This window comes from Pholcus phalangioides, unplaced genomic scaffold (assembly GCF_987345545.1).
Source record: "Pholcus phalangioides strain wild (caught in Gottingen) unplaced genomic scaffold, Ppha-v1.0 ptg000028l_1, whole genome shotgun sequence".
In the NCBI taxonomy this organism is placed as follows: Eukaryota; Metazoa; Arthropoda; class Arachnida; order Araneae; family Pholcidae; genus Pholcus; species Pholcus phalangioides.
In genome coordinates this window covers 2,316,418-2,343,521 of record NW_028301618.1, presented here as the reverse complement: position 1 = coordinate 2,343,521, position 27,104 = coordinate 2,316,418, and the positions used below count along the sequence as shown (strand labels likewise).

Here is a 27,104-nt window from a genome sequence, read left to right as displayed (position 1 = left end):
GATAATGGCACCCATGAGTGCCGAAACATATGTCAGTGTTTTGTAAATTGTTATTTGTCCTCATCAAGTCAATATTTTTCTAAAGATGACACTGATTATGCATAGTACCCAAGGATATCTGGTTAATTTCAAAATACACTTTAAATTCATTGTTTCTACTAGCAATTATGTGTAATACCCTAGTGCAGCAGTTCTCAACCTTTTTGGACTCGTAGAGCCCTTTTGAGTATATAATTTCTATGGCGGAGTTCTGTTTCAATCGAGGAACCCTTTTTGCATATAATTTTTATGGTGGAACCCTGTAGGCCTTTTTTTAAATCAAAGTTACTGATTTGTTTTATTTTCGTCGAGGAGCCTCTGGGAAGTGTACACGGAGCCCCAAGGGCTCTGCAAAGCACGGGTTGAGAACTGCTGCCCTAGATAAACATATAAATGATAGATAAATGCTCTAGATGAATTATATAGGTAAATAACCTCTTGAAATCCGAAACTTCAAAAGCAGCTAAAAAAAATATTTGTCGAGTTTGTTTTTTTTTAGTGCTTGTAGACTGTAACAGAAAAGAAAATTTTTCTGCAAGTATTCGGGGTGGCTAGAAATTTTAGGTACACATGTGTACCTCGGAATTCAAATGAGTAGAAGCACTTAATATTTTAACCATAGTGAAAGGTATAGTTAGATGCACACTTATTATTCACAAATTCAAAGTGTGTATGACATTAACTCACAGCAGGCATCACAAACTGACATATGTTAGTTTTATTACACCATACTAATTACCAAATATGGAGCAATATATATATTATATATTTATAGCGATTTCGTCAATCTGCCTTTTCATTTGCTTGATTTCTCTTGAGTAGGAGTCTGTTATATTGAGGTCTGATTGCATATGCGTAAAAATTCATTAAATCAAAGAATTTGTTAAATTGGAGTTCGTTGTATCTGGGTGCAATCCTAGAATTTGTTGAATGAGAGATCATTACATAAAGGTACGGTTGTAAAATTTGACAAATAGGAGTTCGTTATATCGAGGTCTGATTTCTGAATTTTTGAAATAGGAGTTATGTCTGGATGTTTGGAAAAATTCAGTAACTCAGTTACTGGTTCAGAGTTAAGACTCTGGCTCATAACTATGATCATCTAAATGATAAATCGTATTGTGATGTGAGATCGATTTATCATGTTTACCAATATGAAATGGTGATGCATAATAAATGGCAATATTTATGAATTTAGTATGATTTATTATATTTACCAACATCACTTTGGTATTATGGTAGTACCGATAAAAGTGATAATTTTTGCAGCATTTATCAATTTTTTTTGCCAATGACACTTGGGTATTATGCATAATTGCTGGTAAAAATAATAAAATTTTACGAAATTTATCAAACTTGCCAAAATGGTCAACAGTTATGTATACTAACCAGATTTATCACATTTACCATAGCATATATATATACACACACACAGTCGAGTCCGGATGTAACAAAGCCATGCAAGAATGTGAAAAATAACCACAATACCCAATATATTTTAACCAATGATAACAATAAATACTCCAGTTTAATGAACGGAATTCTCTTGAAGTAGCATTTCACCTTTGGTTTGCGGACTCTGGAGGTGGTCCTCAGATCATTGGCATACACAAAGGGGGTTTTGGGGTCCCCCCCCCCCAAGTCAAGATTATATAATGTTATTTGACAGGAAAAAACTTAAACCCCCCCCAGAAGGAAAAAAAATCTGAACCCCCGCTCAAGAAAATTTGGTGAATGCCTATGCCTCAGATAGACTTAAAAATTGAATTATACTGTAAGTCTGTAATTCTCAAAGTCTGTTTTCGCCAACTTACATCAGAGGCAAACTATCGATAATGATGTTTGGACTGCCTGTTGAGTTCTTTAAAGTGGTTCTTTATTAGAATATTCTGGGAAGTCTTGCTATATATATTCACAAAAAATGGGGAAGCGCTGAACATAGATTGGACTGTGGTTTACGCCAATCTACCTTCATACAAGCAGCTCTAGTAATGAACAGAACCAGCGCTATGTGTAGTTAGAGATTGCCATATTCAGCTATATATAGCACTGACAGTACACACCCATACCCTTTCTCTGAATAGTGCAGTGGTACTTCTCAATCAGACTTTGTTACTTAAAAGAACTTCTAATTTAATAGAAAAAAGTTCCATTATTGTAGAAAACTTTGTTATATCCGATATTCTTATATGAAGCAATTCCTTCAAAGCTATATTTTTAACATTATTTTGATGTTGCAGGTCCACTTTGACAAATGTTTTTTTTGTTATAACCGATACTTAGTAATGTCTAATTTTATTATAAGTTTGCTCGACTGTATAACGAAACCCTACAATTACATTCAATGAGAAGAGATGAAACTGGTTATTTGTCCAAAAAAAGAGAAGTAAAATATAACAATATGGCGTTATGATAGACTTCTGTAATGTGAAAATGTAATTAAGCATTGGTGCTAATGAAATCAACTTCATGTACAGTAGAATATTGATTATCCAACCTTAGTTCATCCTTCATTAATTGACATTGGTTCCTTTAAGTGACAAGGCAGTTTCGTCTGAAATCCAAGATTACCCTACTGATGAAAATGTTAATGATGGCGAAAAGAAAGACTTAGTACAAATAAGCAACAACGATGCTTTTGAGGAAGCAAATATGATTTGCCACTCATCAGAAATAATGGTGGTATAAGAAATAATGGAGTTGCAAAGCGAAAAATGTATATTATAATCAGGTGATACTGAACTTTGAAATTAATGCATATTCGGTTATTCATAAATTTTAATTTACCGGTGTATGTTCGTCCCAATAACATTGGATAATCAAGGTTCTGATGTATTTGGAGTATTGTTTCTCCATCTGTTTATATTTTATAACCTTTTTATATTATTATTCTTACTATAATCCATCACTTAATAATTGGTATCATTATGCAATAAACCCGCCATAGCATCGTTGGAATGCAGAAAATTCATAGCTGCGACTTGTGGTTTTTTTCTTGTTTTATTTTATTTGTACCTCGATAAATCTTAAAATTTTCATTTGTTACTGTTTAGTGCTTTTCGTGTTGGTGAACTCCAGCTACGATGGCAAATTATTGTTTTCATACAAAAACAAAGGCTTCAACAGGCAAATTTCCCAAAGAGACGGCTGAGAAAAATAAGGATGTCAAATTTAACCAAAAGACAGCAACCCAATGTAAAAGCATATGAATATCACGAAAGAAAAAAATAATACTATATACTACACAGCCCATAAAAAAAGATGATGGTTTTGTATTGATAGCTTCTCAATTTATCCCAATATGTTTATCATAATTTTTAAAAGTGTCAATTGTGTTAGAATTCACGATTCCCGGTGCTACTCTATTTATTAGCAATCCTACTGAACAAAAACTCTGTGTGACACCACAACTTGGACTTGTCCCTTACTAAATGGTACTGGTGTTCCTGTGTCGAAGCAGTTGATTGACTTGTATTAATTACTCTTTGTCCATCCTGTTAGAAATTTTGAACACGTTAATCTATCCCCAGACAACTGTGTTCCTCCAATGTAAATATATGAAAGAAATTGTCTGTCTTCATATCTCAAGCCTTGTGCACCAACAAGAGAGCACACCCCTTCAACCAAGTCTACGTTCCTCTGTAATTATGATCTCCAAAACCTTACAGCATACTCCAGTCCAGGACAAACTAAGATTCGTAAAAGCAAAAGAATGACTTTAGGAGAATGCGAAGAGAGCTTTTCTAGAATGAGATGGAGCATTCTATACACTTTTTTTAACCACTGCTGAATAATGTTCAGAAAGCCTAAGCTGCTCATCAACGAGAATAGTGACACCATTAAACTTATAAGTGAAACTGTTCGAGCCCAAATGACTGACCGTGCACTTATCAACACTTAAGGTCATGCTTCATTCATTAGTCCAGGCTGCAATCATTCAAGTTCATCTGGAGTATCTCCTTGTCGCTTAGATTTTTGGTTTCAAATAGTCAGTGGCGCAATTATTTTCAACATTAGAATGCTGTTATATCAACTAGAGTGAGCGTTTCTCATTGGACTGCCCGTTTCAAGTTTCCAAAAAAAAAAAATTTTTCCTGGGGAAAAGAAAAAGTTTTTCAAACTCTGAAACACACACACACATCTATCTCTTCATTTACATGAATTTCTCTTTTTTTTTTTTTCTTGTTTTACATATTTTTACACGATTTGACCAACCCCCATATAAATTCCCAGAATAGAAAAAGTTCCTTCCAAGCAGGGCAGATGCTATGCTAACCATGGCCCAGCTTGCCCCAGGGTAATATGAAAAAGACGGTTCGAAAAATAGCTCTGGTAGAAGAAAAAACTGCAACATCTATTTTGTGAGAACACCATTGTCTGCTCACAACAGGTAAATTCTGATCTAAAATTCTTAAGGAATCGTTTATTTTTTGTCACTATTAGTGGCATTAGCGTACGCAGGGGGGGGGGGGTTCTAACCCCCTCCTTTTGAGCGAAGGTTGAAACAATAAGGTTAATTGATTATTCCGCGGCAAGAGATATTACCCGTTTTGTACATGAATTAGGCTTGATACACTGATGACAGTTGAAAGCTCGACAACGAATTCAGTAAAGTTATGCCCGATACTAATATCAAGAACTCGAAGCTACGTTTTTGAATGAACGAATGACACGCTTTTGTGTTATTTTGCAGGAAAAAACGTAAAAACCCCCTTCGAGAAAATTCTGCGTACGTCTGATTAGTGGTGCCATCCTTTGTAAAAACTGGGGGAAAGGGACGTGTTGCCAAGGGTGCAGGCACTGAGCTATAAGTAAACCTTTCCTTATAGCTCAGTGGGTGTAGGTGCCCTCCTGTAAGTGTTTTCGAATCTGGTGACCCTAAAATCACAATATGCTAGAAATCTCGGTTCCAATACGCTTTACATAATGCGCGGCACAACTCAATACACAACGAACACCGAGTAAAGCCGGGTTTTCCTAGGATCAGGTTTCCTGTGCCGCGCGCAACGTGATTTGCCCAGCGCGACACGCCGTCCACTCACCAATAAGAAAAGAAGCATGACTGTTTCCTACAGAGCGCAATACGCCTCACGACAGCGCTTTACATCGGGCGTGATTGGCCGCAGTCAAATGCGTCGTGCGCCGCGGTTTTGCCGATGACTCACTCTTGTGTTTTCTTTCCCTTCCCTTCAAACCAGAGCCATATACTTTATATAGCCACCCTGATCTGATGCGCCTCGCTAGGAAAACACAAACGCGTAGCTGGATTATGTAACACGTTTCCGTCGGCGTCAAATAGTCTAATTCGGTTCACGCTGCGCAACAAACCTATTGCTAGGAAAACCCGGCTTAATACAAGAACTAAAGTACAGCGCGATACGAGGTTGAACGAAACGGCTGCGGTCCGACACATCTCAATACGAAATATACTGTACATTACAAGAACTGCGTAGCAGAATATGCAAATGTGAAAAAACGCAACATTATTGCCTCGTACGCTTTAATATCCCATGCACATCAAATCATGGAATCTTACGCTCGTCGTTTTCCGCACCGCGGATAAATTCTTTAAAGGTAACTTGTACTGTATGGCTAGGTACAAAAAAGTTTTCGCTATTTAACGCAGCCCCCTCCCTCAAGAGTTGAATTTCTTACAAGGGCGCTTTTCTTGTGGGGCCCAAAATCGTTGCATAGAAATGCGACACGCAAACGCTGTTTTTGAAATTAAGTTGATTAAATCTCTAAATTAGAAATAACGTTTATTGTTATTGTGTAGATGTAGAAACACACATCAAGAGCACTTCTACTTGAAAAATATCAGAAAGCATTAAAAGAACCACCCTGTATAATTTTGTTTGGGATTGTTTCTTTTTTTCCTTTCAATCGATAGTATTGGTGCTGCCATCTAATTCGGAAAACAGTGACGACTACTGCGGTGAAATGTCAAAGGAGCAGAATTTTTCATTCAGTTCGGTTCCTTACGATCAGAGTCCCCAAACTGAGCTGAATGAGAACTTCAGTTATTTTTTCGGTGCATGAGGAGACGACCGAAACGAACAAACTTAGAAAAAGCAGACGACAGATGGGAAAAAAATAATTTCTCCTTTTTGATATATGTAGTATTTGTGCTGCCATCTGTAATGACGAAAACTGACAAATTATGACAAATTGGATGATAAGTAGTTCAGTTGTTCTCTCAGCACACGAGGAGAACATACGATAAAAGACAGGTCAGATGGTATGTTTATTTTCTCAAAGTGTAGTCTCTCATAAAATCCATAGTTCCCTTTAGACCGGATAAAACTTAGTGCTACAAGTTACGATGGCGCTGTTTTGAATTTTCACCACGGTTTTTTGTTTGTATCCCGAGCGATCGATTTCTTCGGATATAATTCGTCTCGGTATACAAAACTTTCATTGCGTCAGTCATTCGTTCATTCAAAAACGTAGCTTCGAGTTCTTGATATTCGTATTGGGCATAACTTTACTTCATTCGTTGTCGAGCTTTCAACTGTCATCAGTGTATCAAGTCTAATTCATATACAAAACGGGTAATATCTCTTGCCGCGTCCTGTATCGGAATAATCAATTAGCCTTATTGTTTCAAGTTTTGTATATGAATTTTCATGCTTTTTCTTTCGGGAAGTTTATCATCGTGATATATTATCGGAACTGTATCTGGTGTTAAATTGTAATTATGGACAGGGCGATCGATGATAAGCTTGCAGTGAAAGAAAAAAGATTGATTATCATTAATTCAAATCTATATATTTGAAAAAAATGTATTTAAATGGCTCTTAATAATTTATTTAAATTTGTTTATATTCCGTTTATTTTAGCGTTGAGCACGAGTGATAATGTCGGACAACATACGTGTGGCCATCAGATTGCGACCGCTTATACAGAGGTGAGATTGAATCATGTTTTGTATTTCGCTGTGGATATATATATACGGTGCTACTGGGTGTTCATTCGGAGAGCACTTTCTCATTTGTGACAATATGTGAAAAATTAAATTAGGACTCTAGTCAGCATCCGCTGTTAGAGCAGTTGGTAGAGGGTTGGACTGCCAATCAGAAGGTTGATGGTACGAGCCCTGTTGAATGATGCAAATTTTTTGTTTCTTCCTTGCTTACGTCTTCGATTGTTTGGATGATTACCGATTTATTTTTCTTTTCCATTCACTGATAGTAAGTGTCCAATCACCCCCCCCCCCCCCAGAGGAACGAGCAGTCATGGCAATTGATTCATTTTTATTATATTTGGAGGTTGACGGGTTAAGATGTGTTTGCTGCATGGGGTGGCAGATTAGCAAGCAAAGTGTGGCCACCAGCCCCGCGCAACCTGTTGTGATCCCCCACATCCTGAAACAGGACCCAGTATGCTGGGATCTTTGGAGGGCTTCTAGCTTTTCACAGGTCCATGTTTAGTAAATTTGTATTGTGAAAACACAAATTATAATAATCATCCCGGGTCATGGCAAAATAAAAGTGAAATTGTATGAGTCTCACCATGGGATAATTATTTGTGTTTTCATATATTACTGCAAGCCAGTGACGTGACTCAATCAAAACTGTGTGGCATCGAACAATCGTCTAGTGTTGCATGTCTAGAAAAGATCTGGCAAGGAGCATGATGTCATCTCTGGCAAGTCGTCTTGCGTATGCCGAATAAATGTCTGGTGCCGTATACGTATCCTCTGCATTTGTATTTATATTGGATTTCTTGTTGGTTATGCCGTTTATCATCTATATCAGTGGTTGTGAATGTTTTTGTACTTGGGATTAACCACTAGAAATGCGCAAGAGAATTGTGCCATTGCATGTATGCAATTTTTTTTGCGACTGTTCTGGGGGCCACAGATAAACGTCATGGCAGGGAGCTGCGAGTGCCAAAAGTTTGAGAGCCACTGCTTTAGATTGCAGGCATTCTCCTTAACGGGTGTGGTTTACACACCTCACGCTCTTTATTTTCCTGGTAATGTGTGTATGATATGTCATAATATAATTTATTACGAGACAAACCATGTACACTAGAAAAATGGAAAGATTGTGGGTATTCAATCGCACAGCTGCAAAGTGTTGGAATTTCTTTTCCCAGACTTAAATTTCTTACATCTCCTGAATTTTTCGATATGATTGGTAAAATCTTTATTATTGGGGGGGGGGGGTATTATCCCCTAAAGCAGCGGTTCGAGAAACTAATGGGGAAAATGAAACTGATCACTCACGGGGCCCCGTGTGACTAGTGTTAGGACCTGGTACTGGGCTGCGACCCAATGGTTGAGAAACATTGCCCCAAAGAATTTAACCAAAAAAAGTTCATTGCCCATGTTTTTCTCCCTGAAATGATGTCACCTGAAAAAGTAAATTTTTACTGTTGGGCCGAATCAGAAAGGAAATGTTTTGTTATAATCATACCACTGGATGTTTTGCTTTTTTTTTGTCTTGGCAAATTTTCTTTGAATTTATGCCTACTTCAATATGCTACTTTTCAGCCACCTCGTTGGACATTTTTGTTGTGGTTTTGTATTTGTTTAGCGTATTTTTATAGCATTAAATATTTGCTTTAGTGCAATGCCTATAAATTAGTTAGTTTTTTTAAACAAAGGTCTGCAGAAAGAAACAAGCCAAAATGCACCAATTTGGTGTCAAAAATGCATGGTATGATTATGACAGGAGTATCTAAAATTCAGCGTCAGTTTGGCATCTTACAAAGCAGATGACCATAGTTCCTTTCAGTCTATCTGTCTCGTTTTTGACCTGATGGCAATTTCTTGTTGCAGTAATTTGAGTGTAGTAATGCACTGCCACCGATATTAGGAGATAAAGATGGTTGCAAGTTGACCTGATAATTCTTTGTTTGGTGACAATTGATGATTTTGTGCTAAGTGGCAATAGCTAGCATGCTGTCATGTATGTTTTTCCAAAAGGGATAAACATCCCTACGATGGTACTTGCATTTATGAAAACTCCCTACTTTGTTTCCAAAAAATTTCTTTTATCTGTTCCCTTCCTGTCTGTGTATGGGTTTTTGAACGAGGTTGCCACCAAATTGGCGATTTCCAATCATACCAGTTTATATCAACTGTATTTAATTAACATTAACACAAATTGACAATGCTTTTCTCTTAACCCCCCCCCCCCCCATTTTTTTTGCAGAGAGCTTGATGGCGGGGCGAAGATCCTGTGGGAAGCCAAGGACACAAAATCTATCAGGCAGATTGAACCACCTGTTCCTTATAGTTTTGGTCAGTATATAACAAATTGCATCACTTCTCTTCAAGTAATGTAATTGTGTTGGGACAATTACACAGCCATTGTGTAATTGTCTCTAGTGCAATAAACTTTTTTGAATTAATATTTTTGCCTTTTCTATTCGTGCATTGTCTGTAATATCGAATCAACTTTGCACGACAATTTACTCTGTGATATTAGTCGATTTCATGATACTTGTTTTCTTCTATGCCTATGAGTTTGTATTTCACTGTGCGCTTTCAAGTGTTATCAATTTACCTTCCTTGACATCTATTGAGATGTACTTTCCCTCTCCCGTTTTATGCAACCAAGTCTATTGCATCTCAAAATTCGTAAGATTTTAGAATCATGCAGGCAACAAGTGGATAACGATAGTTCATTTTAGAATCATTAAGAATTCGCCGTAGAATTATAACTCCCACATTTCTTTCATCAAATTTGAATTCCTATCTAGTAATTCTGTGAAACCTGTTTTGACGAATTGGCCCAGAAAATTGAAATGCGCAAAAACGTCTATAGAAATAACTCCCAAATAATCAATTTGTTTTACAGCGAAACACTCAAACGATACTCAAGGGACCGGGGAAAAGTATCGTTATAAAGAATTTATTCGTACAGCTGAAATTTATTCTTACGGCTGTAGAGTAATATAGTTATACAGAATTTTCGCTGTAATCTAGAACATGCTTTAAATATATGCAGTCAAACTTGGTTATAACAACATAGAAGGTGTCATTGGAACAGAGGTTGATGTTTTCAAAGACATGTTACATGTGAAAAATATACTCAGATGCAGATGAATGTTTGAAAAAAAATATTTCGCTATGATTAGGGGTGACCATATTTTATCAAGGAAAAATATAAGAAATTGGGGTCACACAAGTGAACATGAGAATATTGCCTGCATTGTTGGTGAAATTGCTTTTTCTTTTGCCAGAAACGTTGGCAAAATTGCAGATTATTGTCTATAAATTATTGTTTGCTAGAAATAAACTTCTACAGCAGGTCTTTGAGGAATAAAAAATATTATGGGGCGAGATTCTTATAATTTATAAATTATGCAAATTATATTCATCCCTGATTTTAGTATTTGAATTAAAGCAAGTTTTGTCGAAGCAAACAGTACACTTTTTTTGTAGGAATTTCTTGGGGGGGGGGGGAAATGGAAGTAAAGTGCCAAAAAAATTGCCGTTATATCCAAGGCCATTACGATTTCAGTGACATTATGAACAATGATTTTTTTTTTTTTTTTTTTTACATTATACTCTATAAGAATCAGCCGAGGCCTCGAATTATGAACATTATAACCATAGTTTCATTACAAATAAGTTTTGAAATATAAATACAATAAGTTTTGGTATTGGTTCTCATTTCAAACAAGCAGTAACATGTGCAATTGGTTGCATAACACTTGTGCAAGAAGAATTTCTTTAGTGGTTATTTTTCAAGTGTTATATTTTCTGCATGCAATATTCTGAAGATTTCACTTTTCGTGGTATGAACTTCTGAATGAGAGCAATTACGCAATATGCGAGTATTGACTTTCTGTATGAACTTTTTTTTACCTATAGATCGTGTTTTTGATTGTAACGAAGGAAATGCTACAGTCTACAGGGAACTATGTGCACCAATCATACATTCAGTCATGGATGGATTTCATGGTACGAGTTTCATTTCTATTTTATTGATATATATTGTCTATGAGTAATAATATAACGGAATTTTAGGATTAGTGTACCCGGAGAAGAAAAAACAAAAAGGAACGTCTTTAGTCTAAACAGGTGATAAGCCCTCACAAAAGGTACAAAGTAGTGGTCAGAAAATCCATATACAACTACAGTAGCGAACAATTAGATTGCGCTGCTATTCTCAAATAATGAGAAAGTCCCTTCTGCATGGGGGGGGGGGGACAAACAGACAGTGCCCAAGAAAGTATTGTCGGTAATACCCAAAAGAACACTGTCCAAAAAGAGCCAACTAATGCTAACCTGTGGTAGTAGCTGGAGGGTGGTGGAAAAAAATCTGATAAAGCACCACAACAAGCATTCAGGAAAGAACAGAATAAAACCGATTTCACAGAAACTCGTTGAAAAAAAGTTTTAAAAAAGATTGAAAGAAACAGAAAAGCTAAAAAAATATTGTTATAGAGGGAGTTATCGTAATAAAGAATATCATTGTATCGAGAGGAGTTTAACATTAGGGTGAAGGCAATTTCAAAGTAGATGTGGAAAATTATCATTGCAGAGGGAGTTGTTGCATTGGGCATCGGTTTCACTGTATTTATATTATAATAAATCTATTGTTTCCCAAGTAATATTAAGGTGTATAGTGGCAGATTGTTTTGACAGTTTTGGGCCTAATTTAGATCTTTTGAGAAATTTTGGTTCGTGCGGTTTTGAGTACACTAGCACTTTTTTAGTATGTTGTATTCATTAAAAGAAGATTATTGGTTTCCATGTCATATTTTTGCGCTTAGAAGTTTTGGGGAGTAGAAACCATGTGTTCTGCCCAGAATGTTCATTTCAACTCACATTTTCTCTATTTGAATAATAATTTTTGTTTTGTGTTCGCAGGAACTATTTTTGCTTATGGGCAAACATCTTCGGGCAAAACACATACCATGCTTGGAGAAAATGGAATCATCCCCACTGCTATTGATGATATTTTCAATGCCATCGAATTTGTATGTATCAATTTTTTCCCCTCGTGTTTAGTATTTGATTTTAGGCTATAAGTTTTCTTTTTATTTTATCTTAATGAAGGCAATCAATGTGTTTCAGGGAGAGTGAGATACAGTGTTATTATCAACATGAATTTAAAATGCACTGAAATTCTATTCAATTGCATGCTTTTCACTCGCCAGTTAGATTATGAATATTTCTTTACCTTGGTGAATTAATTGTTTTTTTTAAATGTAGATGGCAGAAAGAGAGTTCTTGTTGCGTGTGTCGTACCTGGAGATCTATCAAGAAAAAGTTTATGATTTACTTGCCTCTGAAAGGAAAAGTCTGAAGATTCAGGAAGACATGGTGAGTGATAATAATATATTATAGTTTTGTGCCGAAATTCATTCAAACATTATACACTTGATTTAAAGTCTAATGAAACTCAACAATCCATGTTGGCACACAAGCCAGGGTTGTAACTAAGATTTTTGTCATGAACATGTCTGAGAACATTGTCTTGAGATAAACATGGTTTTTCCATCTCTCCCTCACTGTAAAACTCCATATCAAGCCTGTAACTAGAATTTCTGTGAGGAGAGGGCAGAAATCATTTTGCTGCCTTCGTCACTGTAAAATCTGATATTTTTGTAACAGTTTTTATTCCCGCATAAAATTTTCAGCCCCCCCCCCCCCAGTTCCGGCCATCCTCCACAGTTCTGTGAAAAGTGTTTGTGTATTCTTTGCTTTGTGTTTTGAAGTAAAACAATTTTTTTATGTGTTATTATTTTCCTTCCTCTCAAGATTACTGCTAGAGGTGTTTGCGACCTTTGTTCCCCTCTAGTTGCCCTGGCATTAACTGTGTATTTGGTGCATAATGCTTGACTCATTACAGCATTACAGGGAAGGCTGACAGGTTTAATACGAGTGTTCGACTTTCATTTTATCCTATTACACAATAAATTTTCCTGAAAATCTGTTCAGTTGGGAGGAGGAAAGGGCATTTTTCTTTACAGCATGAGGAGTAAGGCTGTAATTTTAAATACATCATTCAATAAGATATTTGTCTACTGCCACCAAAGATTGTTCAGAGGTATAATGAGTTCCATATCCATAAAATGTTTGTCAGAATCTTCCTTGATATGCAGGTACAACAAAAAATAAGTGACAAGATGCCAGCAGAACATATTGCTGCCATAGGAAGTTTACCTTACCAAGATGTTAACGCATGAATCTCTTTGCGAGACACATGAAGAAACAAAAAGATGTTGCTGCTGTTTCCAGTCAGCAATGAACTGTAGAATCCATTCAAATTAGCTCTCCCCCCCCCCCCCCCGTGTGCAGAAAAAAGACAGTAAGTCAAAACAAAATGATAAATATAATGTCATGGCATAAACATTGGTGCAGTATAGTGTAGGATACGTATTTCAGTTAGATGAGATTCAGCAGAAGCATATCACAATAGTTATAATACATTACAAGTATGGTGAAAGATTCTCAGTAAGGCTGTAGATAAATTAAGTGGTATATTCAGCTGCTGCATTTTAGGAAACAGTGAATTGTGAATTTTGACACATAACTGTATCTGTACCCATGCAAGATTTAACTAACTATTGCTCATGAACTAAAACCAAGTGGCTATATCATGCAACATATATGTCAAGTGCAGCTTCCGCAAAACTTTCATGTGCCTCTCTGCATCTTTATAAACCACAATTTATGTACTATTATTTCGTCCTCCCTATATGTCAAACGAGGGGAAGATGTCATAAGATTCAAATCCTGCATTACTTTTGAGACGCCCTATGTCATTATCTAAAAATTAATGGTACTACACATATGTTAATGTTTACTTGAGTAAAACAGTAATGAGTTCACTTCTTATCCCAGGAGGGTGTCATATCGGTTGTCAGTTTGACTGAAGAAGAAATAAAGACATCGCAAGACATCTTCAAGATATTGCAAATCGGTGAAAGTAAGTTCCACTCAAAGCTGGAGGTTCAATCTATTTATTTGTTTTTGTTCTCATTGGTATACGCAAAGACATTTTAATGAGCTCTTATGATTTTCAGTGATTAAATTTTGCGATTTTCAGTTGATATAACTTTTTCTATCGGACAAGCTATTCACCGCTGATAAAACAAATTATTTCCTATATCTTTCATATTTGCAGCAAAAAGACGGGTTGCTGAAACTCAGATGAATGAACACAGCTCTAGATCGCACGCAATATTCCGTGTGGTAAATTATTATTTTTTTCTTTGAAGATGAAAATTTATTTGTGTGAAATATATTTTTTGTGAACCTGATAACCTCATTACCTAAATAAACACACTAGCGCTTTTCTGTAATACATTATGATTCTCTCTGCAGATCGTTGAAAGTAGGTTGAGAGATACAGACATAGATGGGGCTGTTAATGTCGCACAGTTGGTATGTGATAGGTTTTTCCTACCATTTTCTCATATCTTGCCTGTTGATTTTGAAGAATCTCTCTCTAAAATAAGTTTTTTTCCTCCTCTTTTCTTTCAAAGAATCTAGTTGATTTAGCGGGATCTGAAAGGACAGGGCAAATGGGTGAGAAAGAGCGAAAATTCAGAGAGGGAACTGGAATCAATAAATCACTGTCCCATCTTTCGCTTGTGATAAGGCAACTGAGCCAAGGTGACAGGTAACCACTGTTCAATAATCTTGGTAGTGATTATTGTTTTCTGAGTTTTCATTCTGGCTTCTCACTGCAATCATAATAATCATAAGGAAAAACTTGATTGATATTCGTTCAAATTTCAAATGCTCAGATAGTTTCCTGCATATCTCATCACCTACATTCAAATGATGTATGGTTTTTGTTTTCATCAGCAAAAGTGATGCAAACCCCATTTTGCAAAGGAAAGGGGGTAGAAGTGCTTGGAAGGTAGTCTTTCTTAGTTTTGGAAATAGTTCCAACTATAAGCATAAACACAAAAACTGTTCTAAATCAAAATTTTCAAATTCCGTTTGAGTAGGTGTGCTGGCTCATATTTCAATAAAATCATTTTTCACCAAAATACCATCATTCGCAGAGTTTAGATTTTTTAAAAATGTATTTAGTACTATTCTGCACCTGGGGTTGAGAATCACTTTTCTAAAGAAATTGAATTTTTTGAATTAGTCTGAATTTTGAAGCTGCAGATTACAAAGTTTACTTCAAATATAAATTAGTTGTGGTGTCAATATGTGAGAACCTGAATTATATTCTCTTGCGTTTATTAATTTTTGCAATTAGAATTTGCATTGAAATTGCAATCTTTCATTTTACAGAAAACACGTGAGTTACCGGAATTCCTGTCTGACAAGAATATTGCAGAATTCTTTGGGTGGCAACGCACACACTTTAATAATTTGCACAATCACTCCAGCTCAGCTAGAACCAACTCAGTCAACACTGACTGTAAGTTTCATTTAAGTATGGCTGATTTCAAATTGTTCTATGGTGTTGAACCATAGCTGTACGATTCTGGGGGAAGAATAAAGTGCTAGTGATTTTCTCTAGTTGCCATAGATTGATTGTAAGGGACCGTTCAAGTATTACGTAAGCAAATTTTTAGCCATTTTTGACTAATGGCTCACCCCCCCCCCTTGTCAGCAAAAGTCAGCAAAACGCTGACCCCCCCCCCTCTCCCCTTCCCTTTGTCAGCAAAATTTTGTCATCAGCTCTGCCCCTCTGAATCCTAACTCATATTTTCATAGGGGGTGGTTGATGACATAAGCATTATTCAAACCCCCCTCCCCCCTTGTCATCAAAAGTCAGCAAATCGGAAACCCCCTCCCCCCCATCGATGATGACGTAATACTTGAACGGCCCCTAACTACAAGGTGTGCTCAAAAAGTTCTGTGAATGGTCTCAGAAAATAAAGGAAACAAAGAATACAAACAAAATACCTTTTTGGCCTTCAAAGTAATCTCTATTAGCTACAATACACTTTTGACAACGGTTGTGAAGCTGCTGACAACTTTCAGCAAAAGTTTTCTTTGGAATCACCAGAACGATGTCACTCTTGCTTGGATGTCTGGTACATCTGCAAAGTGTAAGACTTCCTTGAGCCGGAGAAACAAAAAAAAAGTCTGCAGGGCCTAGCTAATTCCCAATTCATCCGCTATCATTATTAAAGTCAGCCACCAATCATCTGCAAGAATCTGTTGCACTCGTTCGATGATCTCTGCTATTAATGGGTGACCTGAATGCAGCTCATCATACACAGTTTCCTTTCTGACGAGGAAGCGTTTGAACCAGTCATAAAATGTGAGTAAACACATTTACTCACTGCTTCTGTTCCATACACTTTCATTGATATTTTATGGGTTTCCATTGCAATTTTCCCTATTGTGTAGCAAGACTTTACACGTTTTTCCATTATACTGAGACATCAGCTTTCACACTCAATGTGCTCTATTAGTTTTCCTGCGCAACTCTGCTTGAGCTTAGTGCTTTCGATACTGGGGAGGGAGCGATTCTTTAGTTGTTTCTGAAAGAGCATGTTTCTAACCCGCATTGTTCTTTAAATACTGGACCATTCACTGAACTTTTTTGAGCACACCTTTTATTTGCTTGCAATTATTAGCTTCCTTAATGACCAAAAATAGTACTTTTAAAACCATGAGAAGATAGTAGAAATTATGTAATCTTCATAGTAGTCTTCACTGCACTGTAAGTTTTTTTTTTGAACAAAAAATTCAAAAATATTTGGAAATTTGTTTTCAACCAATGTTCTGTAAAAATGTTATTTTCAGTTTGCAAGTCAAGCAAAAACAATAAAGAACAAGCCCACAGCGAATGTTGTTTGGACAGACCAAGCTTTGTTAAAGAGATATGCTAACAAGATACGAATGTTGTCTGAAAAACTTGTGGTGAGTTATTAGTTTGTAATGAAACATTTTCCTATTCAACCAATCAACTTTGAGGTAATGGAAGTCGGTTGTGAACTGTCTACTGGCTAAATTTGGATTGATTTTTTTTCCTCCTGATCTTTCGGTGTATGGCAGTAATAAAACTAATAATAAAATTGAAAAAAGAAATGCAGTAGAGCACTTCTTATCCAAGCCTTGATTAACTGAGTTTTGGGTTATCCAAGGAACTTTTCATAATTTTATTTCAATAGTTAGGTACAGAGTGAAACTACTTAAGTCGCGCTCTCAAACACTTCGAGTCACGACAAGCTGGTTCAGATAATGTCTACACTAGTGTTTCAAAAAGTCTCCAGTATTGCTCTTTGTGGGGGGGGGGGACGGAACAGGAATGGGGGAGGAGCATCAGAAATTTCAGGTTACATTTTTAGATCTTATGTATAAAGAGGTGGTGGGATTTTCTTTTTCTTTTTTGAGGGAAGGGTGATACAAATAATTTAATAAAATTCTGGACTAGACAAAGGTCTTAAACCTGTTGCTTTAAAAGCACCATGAAGCATTTGAGAGTGCTCGATGACAGAAGACATTAAAAGAGTATTATTAAAAGTCTTTTGTGTGAACATAATTTTCACCAAAAAACAAACACAATTTTTACAACTTTATTTGATTCATTTTATCTGATAACTCTGAAGTCCTACTGTATATGCAAAAAAAAAAATTTTGAATGACATGCCAATTTTTTAATGACGGATTTGTTGTGCCGTTTTGAACCTGAAGTTCTTTCTTTGAAAGTACTACGCTTATTGATATCATAATTGCCATCCAAGCGATTTCTGGTTTTTTTTATTTTCAATGAAAGTGACGTAAATCTTCATTTTGCAAATGTATGTGGTAGTGAAGTCAGAAGTGTTTGCAATGCTGTCTTTGCTGGTTTTTGTAATATTTCTAACTGAACACTTAGAATTGATCTAAATCCGAATTTTGAGATTCCCATTTGAATACGTGTGCTGCCTTGCATTTCAATAGGATCATTTTTTATTAAATTTCTATTGTTCATAGAAACAAGATTAAAAAAAAAACTATCTAGTATATTAATTTCTGCTATTTGCCAGTGTGTTATTTAGGAAAATGTCCATGAATAGAAGCAAGCAGGTGCAAATGTACCATTATTTAAGGTGAAAAAAAGTGATTTTTTTTTTCACCTTCCAAAACAATGTTTTAATCTAGCAAAGAAACTTTTAAACAAAAAGAATCGCTTTCAACTTTACGTATCTTAATTTTGAGTTTTTTAAATAAAACCAAATATTTTTTCACCGTATGTTTTTGCCATACCCATCTGTTAATGTATTTGATTTATTGAAGTGAGTGAAAAAGTCAGCTAAATCGGCCAATGAATTATTACTTCTCTTTTCTCAAAGTCCCAAATTGCAATACCGTTCTTTCTGTAGTGTTCAGTAAGAAAGTGAATAATCTCATTGCATATTTTTAAAAATTCCTGCTTGTCATACATCCCTTTGAGAGCCACAACCTGCTGTCTTCAACAAACAGATTCTGTTGATAAATTTAGAGAAGGAGCATCAAAGTCTGCTGCCATACATCACGCTAATAGTGATCCCCAAGATGTGAAGCAGATGTACACTGATCTTGTAGGTCCGGCACTCTATATCAACTGATTCATGGCCACTGTGTAAGAGTCACCACAAATTCATAACCCGTTTAGCCACACAATCCTTTATATATCCTCTGAAGACTGCACCCACTGTGTGTAGAAACATGTTAAGAACCCTATGATAGTTTTCCCTTATATCATTTACCTTTATAATTGATATCTTCTTTATTATGTATAATCTCTAATAAATATGAGCATTTTGGGCGAATAAAAAATCTTTGTTTATTTGTTTATTTTTCCTTCAAATTTTTATTTTTTGTTATGCATTTGTAGACGATGCAACAGAGTGCAAAAGACGAGAAGAAAGAAATACTGGAAAAAGAGCTCCAAGAGAAAGAGAAACAGAATGAGTTTCTGAAGCATCAAATTGAGCAACTGAAAGAAAAATTCATTGTTTCTCAATCCAGTGAACCATCAGTCAACAATTTCATGGTGATGTAGTATTTACATTATTTTTTCTCTTTTATCAGCAAGAATACAAAACAAAAACAACATAAATATGTTAGGGCCACTCATATACACACACTCACACAAAGCGTTCCTGCATGTACGGATTTGTTAGAAATTTTGCAGAAGAATGTGCATGTATGGTCAAGTAGTAGTATTTATATTAACACTGCCTCTTATCCACAGAAGAGACCTGTATGAAATGGAAGGTCAAGAGAACAAAATAATATTCTGTTTTTAACAGGTTTTTGTTTTATAAAGGTGTACATCAAAACAGTAATCATCAATGAGACTATCTTTTGATTCTATTCAAGACAAGTTTCCATTTCATAGTGTCTGTCTCTGGCAGGTTTTACTGTGCCATATGTTTTGTGTACATAATAAATTAAATATCTGAAATATATATATATTTTTTGCTTCAAGTTTCTTTTTTGAATTGCGAATGACTTGATATAATTTGTCTTGGTATACAAAACTTGTTGCGTCAGTCATTCGCTCATTCAAAAACTTATAGCTTCGAATTCTTGAGGTTTGTATTGGACATAACTTTACTCGATTCGTTGTTGAGCTTTCAACTGTCATCAGTGTATCAAGTCAAAAAGGGTAATATCTCTTGCTGCGTCCTATATCGGAATAGATTTTTGAATTTTGTCTGACAAAGAACTCCAATTTTAATTTTCTCTTCGAATGAAGTGTTGTTTTCTGTCTAACACACAGAAGTTTCATTGAGGTGTGTGGGTTGAAAACTAGCTGAGTGTTGGATAAAGAGCCCTCTTTTTCTTTTTTTTTTTTCTCTTTCACATGCTTTCAAAAATAGAAATATGAATGCATTGCTTGTGAACTGTTATGCCCAAAAAAGTATGTGGATGAACAAAACAATTCTTCCAGAATGGTTCCACAACATTTTTGTGCCTCAAGTTAGAACTCATATGGCCGAAAAGCAATTGCCACAAGAGGCACTGCTGTTAATGTACAATGCCCTGACACACACACCTCTCGTGAACTCAAAAGTGATGATGGCAAAATAACATGCTCTTTCTCCCAGCGAATACAACTCCATTTATCCAGCCTATGGCCCAGGGCATAATTGAAAATATAAAGTGACATTACAGAAATGCTTTTATCAAAGGTTTGTTTTCATCTGATGATAATATGACCATCAAAAAATTTTGAAGGAGATATAACATAAAGGACGCTATTTTCAATGTCACCACTGCCTGGGCTGGACTTGTATTGAAGTTTATATCGGTCGTTTTGTAAAATTAAACAATATGTATGTATGTATTAAGGCTCGTTTACACAAGGTGAGTGATTAAGTTGGCAACTAAATTTTAAGTTACCGATTGTTCAGAAAAGTGTCCACACAGTAAGTACAGTCGAATCCCGTTATAACGAATGCCAAGAGACTGGAGGAATCAGCTCATTAAAATGAAATTTTGTTATAAAGGAATTCCAGGTTACCTAGCATTGTTCCTAAGTAACTTATTTGGGGGATTAGAAAAGTGTTTGTTAAAACGAGGTTTTCGCTATAACGTTATTCGACTGTAGTAAGTAGATGCTCATTGGATAATTTTTACGGAGGCGAGCGCAGTTGCCGCATTTGCGCTACATTCGACTCGAATCAATGGAGGGAGAGAGATGCACCTTGCGGGAGAATAATAGTAATGATTTTTTATATATCTGGCATTCAAAGACCTTTTTTTTTCAAAGCTCATAGCTTCCGCAACAATGGATGAAGATGATCTGGTAGAACTAACGAATAGTGTGATCAGAGCCACATTGTTTTTTTTTTTTTTTGAAGAATACATTTATTCACTTTCACTTATACAAGGGGGGAAAAAAGTATACACAACATATATTATAGACTGACGTAAATATTGATTATATGATATTTTAATCGAAGTTATAGAGGAGATAAATTATGTAAGCTGAAAAGATTATGGGAGAAGATTCTTGGCGTTTGTAGGAAATTCTAAGGGGTAAAAATTAAATAATAAAAATTCATTAAACATAAAAATTATTTTAAATTTTATTATTTTTTTAGATTTAATGCAGATGCTATCTTTGTTAAATATTTGATTATATATTTTTACAATAGATGACAGCAAATTCGTCCTAATTGAGAGAAATATTCCCCCATCAAGTTTTAAATTTTTTAATATATAATAAATCTTCCACACAGCACTCGATATATTTTTGAATCTTCATTTTCTTCCAACTCCTGGCAGCACATCGACTGAATATTCCACAGTTTCTACTATTTCCAACATCGATTAATTTTTAACTTGTTTTTTAAGGTAGTTTTCATTTCTATGGTTCACCAAACTTCCATGGGGCAAAGATATTCTTCAACAAACTTTAAGGTTATGTCCTATGGCCCCTTTCCCCATCCTGTATTTCCATGGAATTCTAGCGAAACGGTAGGAGAAGACGGAGCATAAACAGGTTCACGCTTGAGATCAAAATAAACCCCTCCGTGAGAGAGCAAAAAGACCCCTCCAGAGCAGCAGGTCATGCCCACTGGCGCATGCACATAGGTCTACTTAACCAGAAAAAATAGAACCATTTTTATTTCACTTAACCACACTAAAGCATTTGTGCACTTGCCAACTAAAGCCGTGTAAACGGCCCTTATCGTCTGCATACATTGTATCGTACTTGGCAACTTAAAATTTAGTTACCAACTTAATCACTTACTGCATGTAAACGGGCCTTTATCCACTTTTAAAAGATTTTCTTTTCATTTTCTCTCCAAGCGCACAGTAAAATCATGATACTGTACATATGTATTAAGAGATTTCTGTTATCCATCTATTCAGTTACCCGTCACAGTCCTGATCTGGACGTGATGGTTAATCAAAGTTTTACTGTACTTCTAATTTTTTTATAGGTGACCATACTTGATGTCCCTTATAAGCTTTCCCACCACTCACACATGTGCTTTTTTTCCTGCATTATTTATTAAATGTTGGAAAAAAAGATGTTTGTGAGGGCTCCCAAAACAGAATGTGCTGAAAACTGTGACATATGTCACAGACACTCTTGGGAAGGATTTTGAGAAAAGTGTGAAAAAACACTGTGATGGGAATTTTCATAGTAAAACATTCCCAACAACTGAGAGCTCGTTAAGGAACAATGAAAAACATTTTACTTTGGGGTGTGTGAGGGTATGGGTCTGCTAATAAGAAACAAATGTGAGGTCATTTCCAGTAGAATTTCTTTGGTTGTGCTTTGATAGCCGATTGTATCAAATCCATTGTTCCTGATGTCAAGAAAATAAGAAAGGCCCTTCCTTTGAAATATAAGATGGAACTTTGGGAGGATTTTTCAAGAATTCTAGATCAAAAGTGGAACTTGCGAAGGAATTAAATACTCTCAAGCCAACTTGAAGACTGTTGTGCAAAGATCCAACATAAATAGAAAATAAAAATCCATAAATATGCATGGTAGCTAATACTTAAACTTATTATAAAAACTCGTATCTAGATCCCATTCATCCCATTTCAGTTTTGCGTGCTAGAAAATATATTTCCTAAAAATAAATTTGGTTAAGGCCAAACCCATAGGATCCCATGTTATACTTGTAAATTATATCGCCCCCTGGACCTTTCCATCGCCCACTAGGGGAAACACTGAGTTAAGGCATTACTTGTTTTTGGTTCAAAATTAGGTTACATGGGCATAGGTTTTATGGGCATCTTTTTATCAGCCACCCCGTTGGGCATTTTGCCTGTTGTGGCGTTGTATTTGTATTTGTATTTGTAAATGTTTCTCTATTTTGCAAGCACCTATCAAAGTTATCAAAATTTCTAAAGCACTTTTCTTTGCTGTTGATGATTGACATTAAATATTTTTTTTATAATTTTTTTTTTTGTTTGTTTTTTACACAGAAAAAAGTCAGACGTGAAACTGTTTGCTTTGGTGCACTTGGCCATAAAAGTCGCCTGAGAAACCATCAAGAGAATACAATATCATTTTTTAATCCCTTACCATCAGTTCAAGAGGAACCCAGCTTCAGTCCAAGCAGTAATAACGGTGAGAAATTTATAAGATTTGTGATATAGATTTCCTGTTAGATTAAATATAATTAAAAGTGCACTGCTTCTGACTGAAAAAAAAAGAAGAAAGATTGGATTGGCTTTTTTTAACCAAAAAAATTAACATGCGTTTGTGATAGCATTGATTTTTTGAAGTCATACAATATCCTAACATTTAATTTCAGCCAAGTTGTTTGCATCAATCATGATTTCATCAACATCCTTGGTGGGGGGGGGGGGTGAAGAAAAGAGTGGAATGGCTCCTCTGCCACCTCTATTATAAATTCCATAAGTTCTCAATTGGATCTAACAGGAAACTTAGTGGATGACAATTCAAGCATCCAAATGATGACTAGTACTTTCTTTACATTTTTCACAGTTTGAGAGAAATGCATTTTGGCATTATTGTTATTGACCAGTTTCCCCCAACTTTTTGTTACATCATCCCCCTTTCTTCAGAAATATTTTTTCTCATCGCTCCCAAACTCAAGTCATGATGACTCAATCCAAGGCCAATGAAGCATATCACATGACATCCATCCGACCTTGGCATGTCTTACTCGATGTGTTTGGTCACGTGACACATTCCATCTGATGTGCTGGGGATAAACATAGGGAATATATCCCCTAAGTCCGACCAATAAAGTCATGTGATCTCTCTACCTTTGTTGGCCTTGTATTGAGTACAGTCGATTGTACAGTCACGGCCGTGTCAAGCCAACCTCTATAAAATTCCGTATTGTATCTATAGCTTTTACCAGACCATCTCGTCGCCCCACAGGAGGCAATATTTCCCACTTTGGGAAAAACTATTTCATAAAAAAAATGAGTCAAAGTCTCAGCAAATACTAAAATACAGTTGACATTTGTTTTTACGAACTCAAATATACTTGAACAATTAGTTAATTCACATAAAATCGAAAGTGCATAAATAGACATTCAAAAAAATTGTATACCATTTGGACTAGAGAACTAATTTATAAAAATGTCTTGATTCGTAAATTTGATATTAGCAAAATTGAGCGTTGATTGTACTCAGTAGAGTTTTCTTTATTGCTTACCTTAGTCCAGAAACAACCCCAGATCATGCTTCCCTCTTAAGCTTGCATTGTAAGTACAGTAAAATATATATTTTTTCTTTTTTTGAAAGATAGTTTATTTGGTTTTTTAAAAATTCTTCAGATTAATGTTTACAAGCTGTATGGGCAATTAAGTAGTAATGTATTTGGTTCTCCCAAGTTTGTTGTAACAACGTTTTAGCCTACTGTGTATGTATAAAACAGAGAAACTGTGATTAGTATCAACGATTGTGCCATTTTAAAGAGAAACCATAAGTCATTCTAAAATGTTCTTGTGTCAAGATATATATTTTATTCATTTATGTCATAAAATTTCTGATAAACTAGATCTCATTCAGAAAGGAAGGAAGTCATCAACTGATAGTTTGTCGTTGACTCAGTCGCCTGTGTCTGAAAAAGTGTATGTAGACTCCTATGTGCAAACAGAAGTAGGTTTTATGATGTTTATTTCTGAAATAATTCAATATTTGTTCATAAATTAAGATGTTTTGTATTTTTCAATGTTATCAATTCTTTTTATCTACTGCATTGTTTCCCAAAGTGGGCAATATCGCCCCCTGGTGGGCGATGGAATGGTCCAGGGGGGTGATAAAAGCTACAGGTTTAATATAGGATCCTGTGGGTTCACTTGAGTAAGAGGGCGATGAGAGAAAAAATTCTGAAGAAGGGGGCGATGGAACAAAAAGTTTGGAAAACTATGATCTACTGTCTTGTATCAGGGTTGTTAATAAATGGAATAGCTTATCGCCTGGTGCAGTAAATTCTTACACAACTGACATGTTCAAAAAGAAATACAATAACATGTTGGTGTAAATCGAGAAGCTATCCATACTTACAATAAGCCACCCATAAATATATTTTATGGGCACTATAATGTTTTATCGTGTATATATAGTCTTTAGTTTTATAATTACATTTTTAATTTGGTGGCTGTATTTTAGAAATGTACGACACCCACATTTGTTATGGGCACCTTTTTATTGGCCACCTTGTTGGGCATTTTGCCTGTTGTGGCGTTGTATTTGTATTCAGATTGGGCATGAATATGCTCATCTCTATGGTAGCCCAAACATGACTTTAAAGCAAAGTGATTCTTGGCAAATTTGTGATACAAAGAGCTTAAATTTATTTTTGTTCATATCTGGTGTATGTTATACAGTAGAAATCTGTTATAACGAGAGCTCACAATCACAGGAAAATTTGTCAATTTCACAAGCTTCTCTTTATAAGCAATTTTCAATGTTTTGCTCGCCCGCGCTCTCTCTCTCTGGTAATAAATTGTGGAGAAATTCCTGCTTTATCTGAATTATAACCCGCCTTTTATATCATTTTGTTCTAATATTAGTGAATTAACATGACTTTAGCCATGAAATTGGTTCTTGCACTGACAGATGTTGATTCTCTAGAATTTTTTTTGCATTGTATTTCTTTTTCTCAAAACCATTCAAGCAACTGACCATTTGATTATAAATTTCAATTCCATGTCTCATTTGTCCAGCCATTCGGAGATGACTTTAAACAGCAAGTTATGATCAAATAAGTTGTGACAATGAAAGATGATCGTAGTCTGTCAGTCACCGGAAGTGGGGGGGGGATTATTACTGTTGCGTATATATGTTGGGAAGGCCTAAGAATAGGGATGGGGGGGGGTGATTTTTCTATGCATCCATTGTAAAATGTATCTCTTAATATCATTTTTACAAAAGAGCATGTACAATGATGAGCAATAGTAATCCATAATTGGTTAATTGTTAAAGAGAGAAAGAATAAACTGGTATTTTAGAGAATTTTGTTATGATAAGCAAATGATTTTTGTATCTTAAGCATCAGTTCTTTGGCAATCAATTGTTAAAACGAGATACTTGTTATATCAGACTTTTACTGTATTTGAACTTGATAAAAGGTATATTTTCAGGAAGATGCTTTCAAAAGACTGGCAGGGAAGTTGAAAACTCTTGTCAGACAGTTGGGCTATATGTAAGCAGTTGTTCTTTCATTTTACCTTTACCGTTTTCATTTAGTAACACTGATTAGATGAATGGTGGTTCTCTCTCTCTTCAAAAGTAAAACTGTATCGAATCATAAATTGTTAATGAATTCCATCTATTTGCAATACAGTTAAACTCAGTTATAACGACATCAAAGATTCCATGAAATTTTGTTGTTGTAACCGAAGTTGACGTTTTCAAAACTTTTGTTCAATGAAAAATACAATCAGATGCAATCAAATACTGTGCACAAAGATCTTATTTTGTAATGATGAGGGCGACCATATTTTTAATCATAAAAATGTTAAAAATTGGGATCATTAATACAGCACATTACAGATTCTCGTCAAAAATGTTGACAATTGTCAGCAAAATTACCAAATATTGGGTATAAATAACCCTTGGCGAGAAATGCAGTGCTATACAGCAAGTGTCAGTGGTGATTCGAAATGTGCTTCGTTGTGAGTTGTTCTTCAAACAGATTCACATTCCGAATTCCTAGATACTCATTATGAAACAATTTATAAATTATCCGAATCACCTTCATCCTTGATTTTAGTAAAGATTAAAAATTGAAGTAGGCCTAAGCTTTGTTAAAAAAAACAGCATTTTCATGGGGAAATTTTTTTTTAAAGGGCATATACAGGTTGCCAATGAGGAGCTTCAAACTTCTGTTTATAAATCCTTTTTTTTAACATTAGGTATCAATAGAATGACAGGAAGATGCTGTATAGAGCATCGATTATCCGAAACAACTGGGGACTGGTGGTGTTCGAATAACTGATTTTTCGGATAACCGATCATTCATGGGAAAAAAATTGTACTAGTATCATATGTAGGCTCACTATGAACCAAAGAAACAGTGATATTAAACACAAAACTATATATTTTGTATCACTTTGGGGAATGTATGATTTATATTATTTAGGGAGAGCACTTGTGACCGCTAGCGGAACTTCTACATGGTGCACAAATTCAAATTTGTGACTTTAGTGCCATACATGACCCGATAAACTGGCTCTGTCCCATGGGGGATATAAG

General features: G+C 35.5%; 1 protein-coding gene across 1 annotated transcript in view; it reads left to right on the top strand.

Moving 5' to 3' along the window:
* Positions 1-6,286: 6,286 nt before the first annotated feature.
* LOC149067738 (uncharacterized) overlaps positions 6,287-27,104 on the top strand; it is a 35,733-nt gene continuing 14,915 nt past the window's right edge. Inside the window, exons 1-16 of the mRNA XM_089252173.1 lie at positions 6,287-6,590; positions 6,879-6,946; positions 9,201-9,289; positions 10,868-10,957; positions 11,870-11,979; positions 12,215-12,325; positions 13,850-13,934; positions 14,133-14,200; positions 14,333-14,392; positions 14,494-14,630; positions 15,260-15,389; positions 16,730-16,846; positions 18,786-18,944; positions 22,850-22,994; positions 24,403-24,503; positions 25,991-26,052. Coding sequence (XP_089108299.1) covers positions 6,897-6,946; positions 9,201-9,289; positions 10,868-10,957; positions 11,870-11,979; positions 12,215-12,325; positions 13,850-13,934; positions 14,133-14,200; positions 14,333-14,392; positions 14,494-14,630; positions 15,260-15,389; positions 16,730-16,846; positions 18,786-18,944; positions 22,850-22,994; positions 24,403-24,503; positions 25,991-26,052 — 1,514 coding nt within the window. The 5' untranslated portion in view covers positions 6,287-6,590; positions 6,879-6,896. The remainder of the gene's footprint in view (positions 6,591-6,878; positions 6,947-9,200; positions 9,290-10,867; positions 10,958-11,869; positions 11,980-12,214; positions 12,326-13,849; positions 13,935-14,132; positions 14,201-14,332; positions 14,393-14,493; positions 14,631-15,259; positions 15,390-16,729; positions 16,847-18,785; positions 18,945-22,849; positions 22,995-24,402; positions 24,504-25,990; positions 26,053-27,104) is intronic.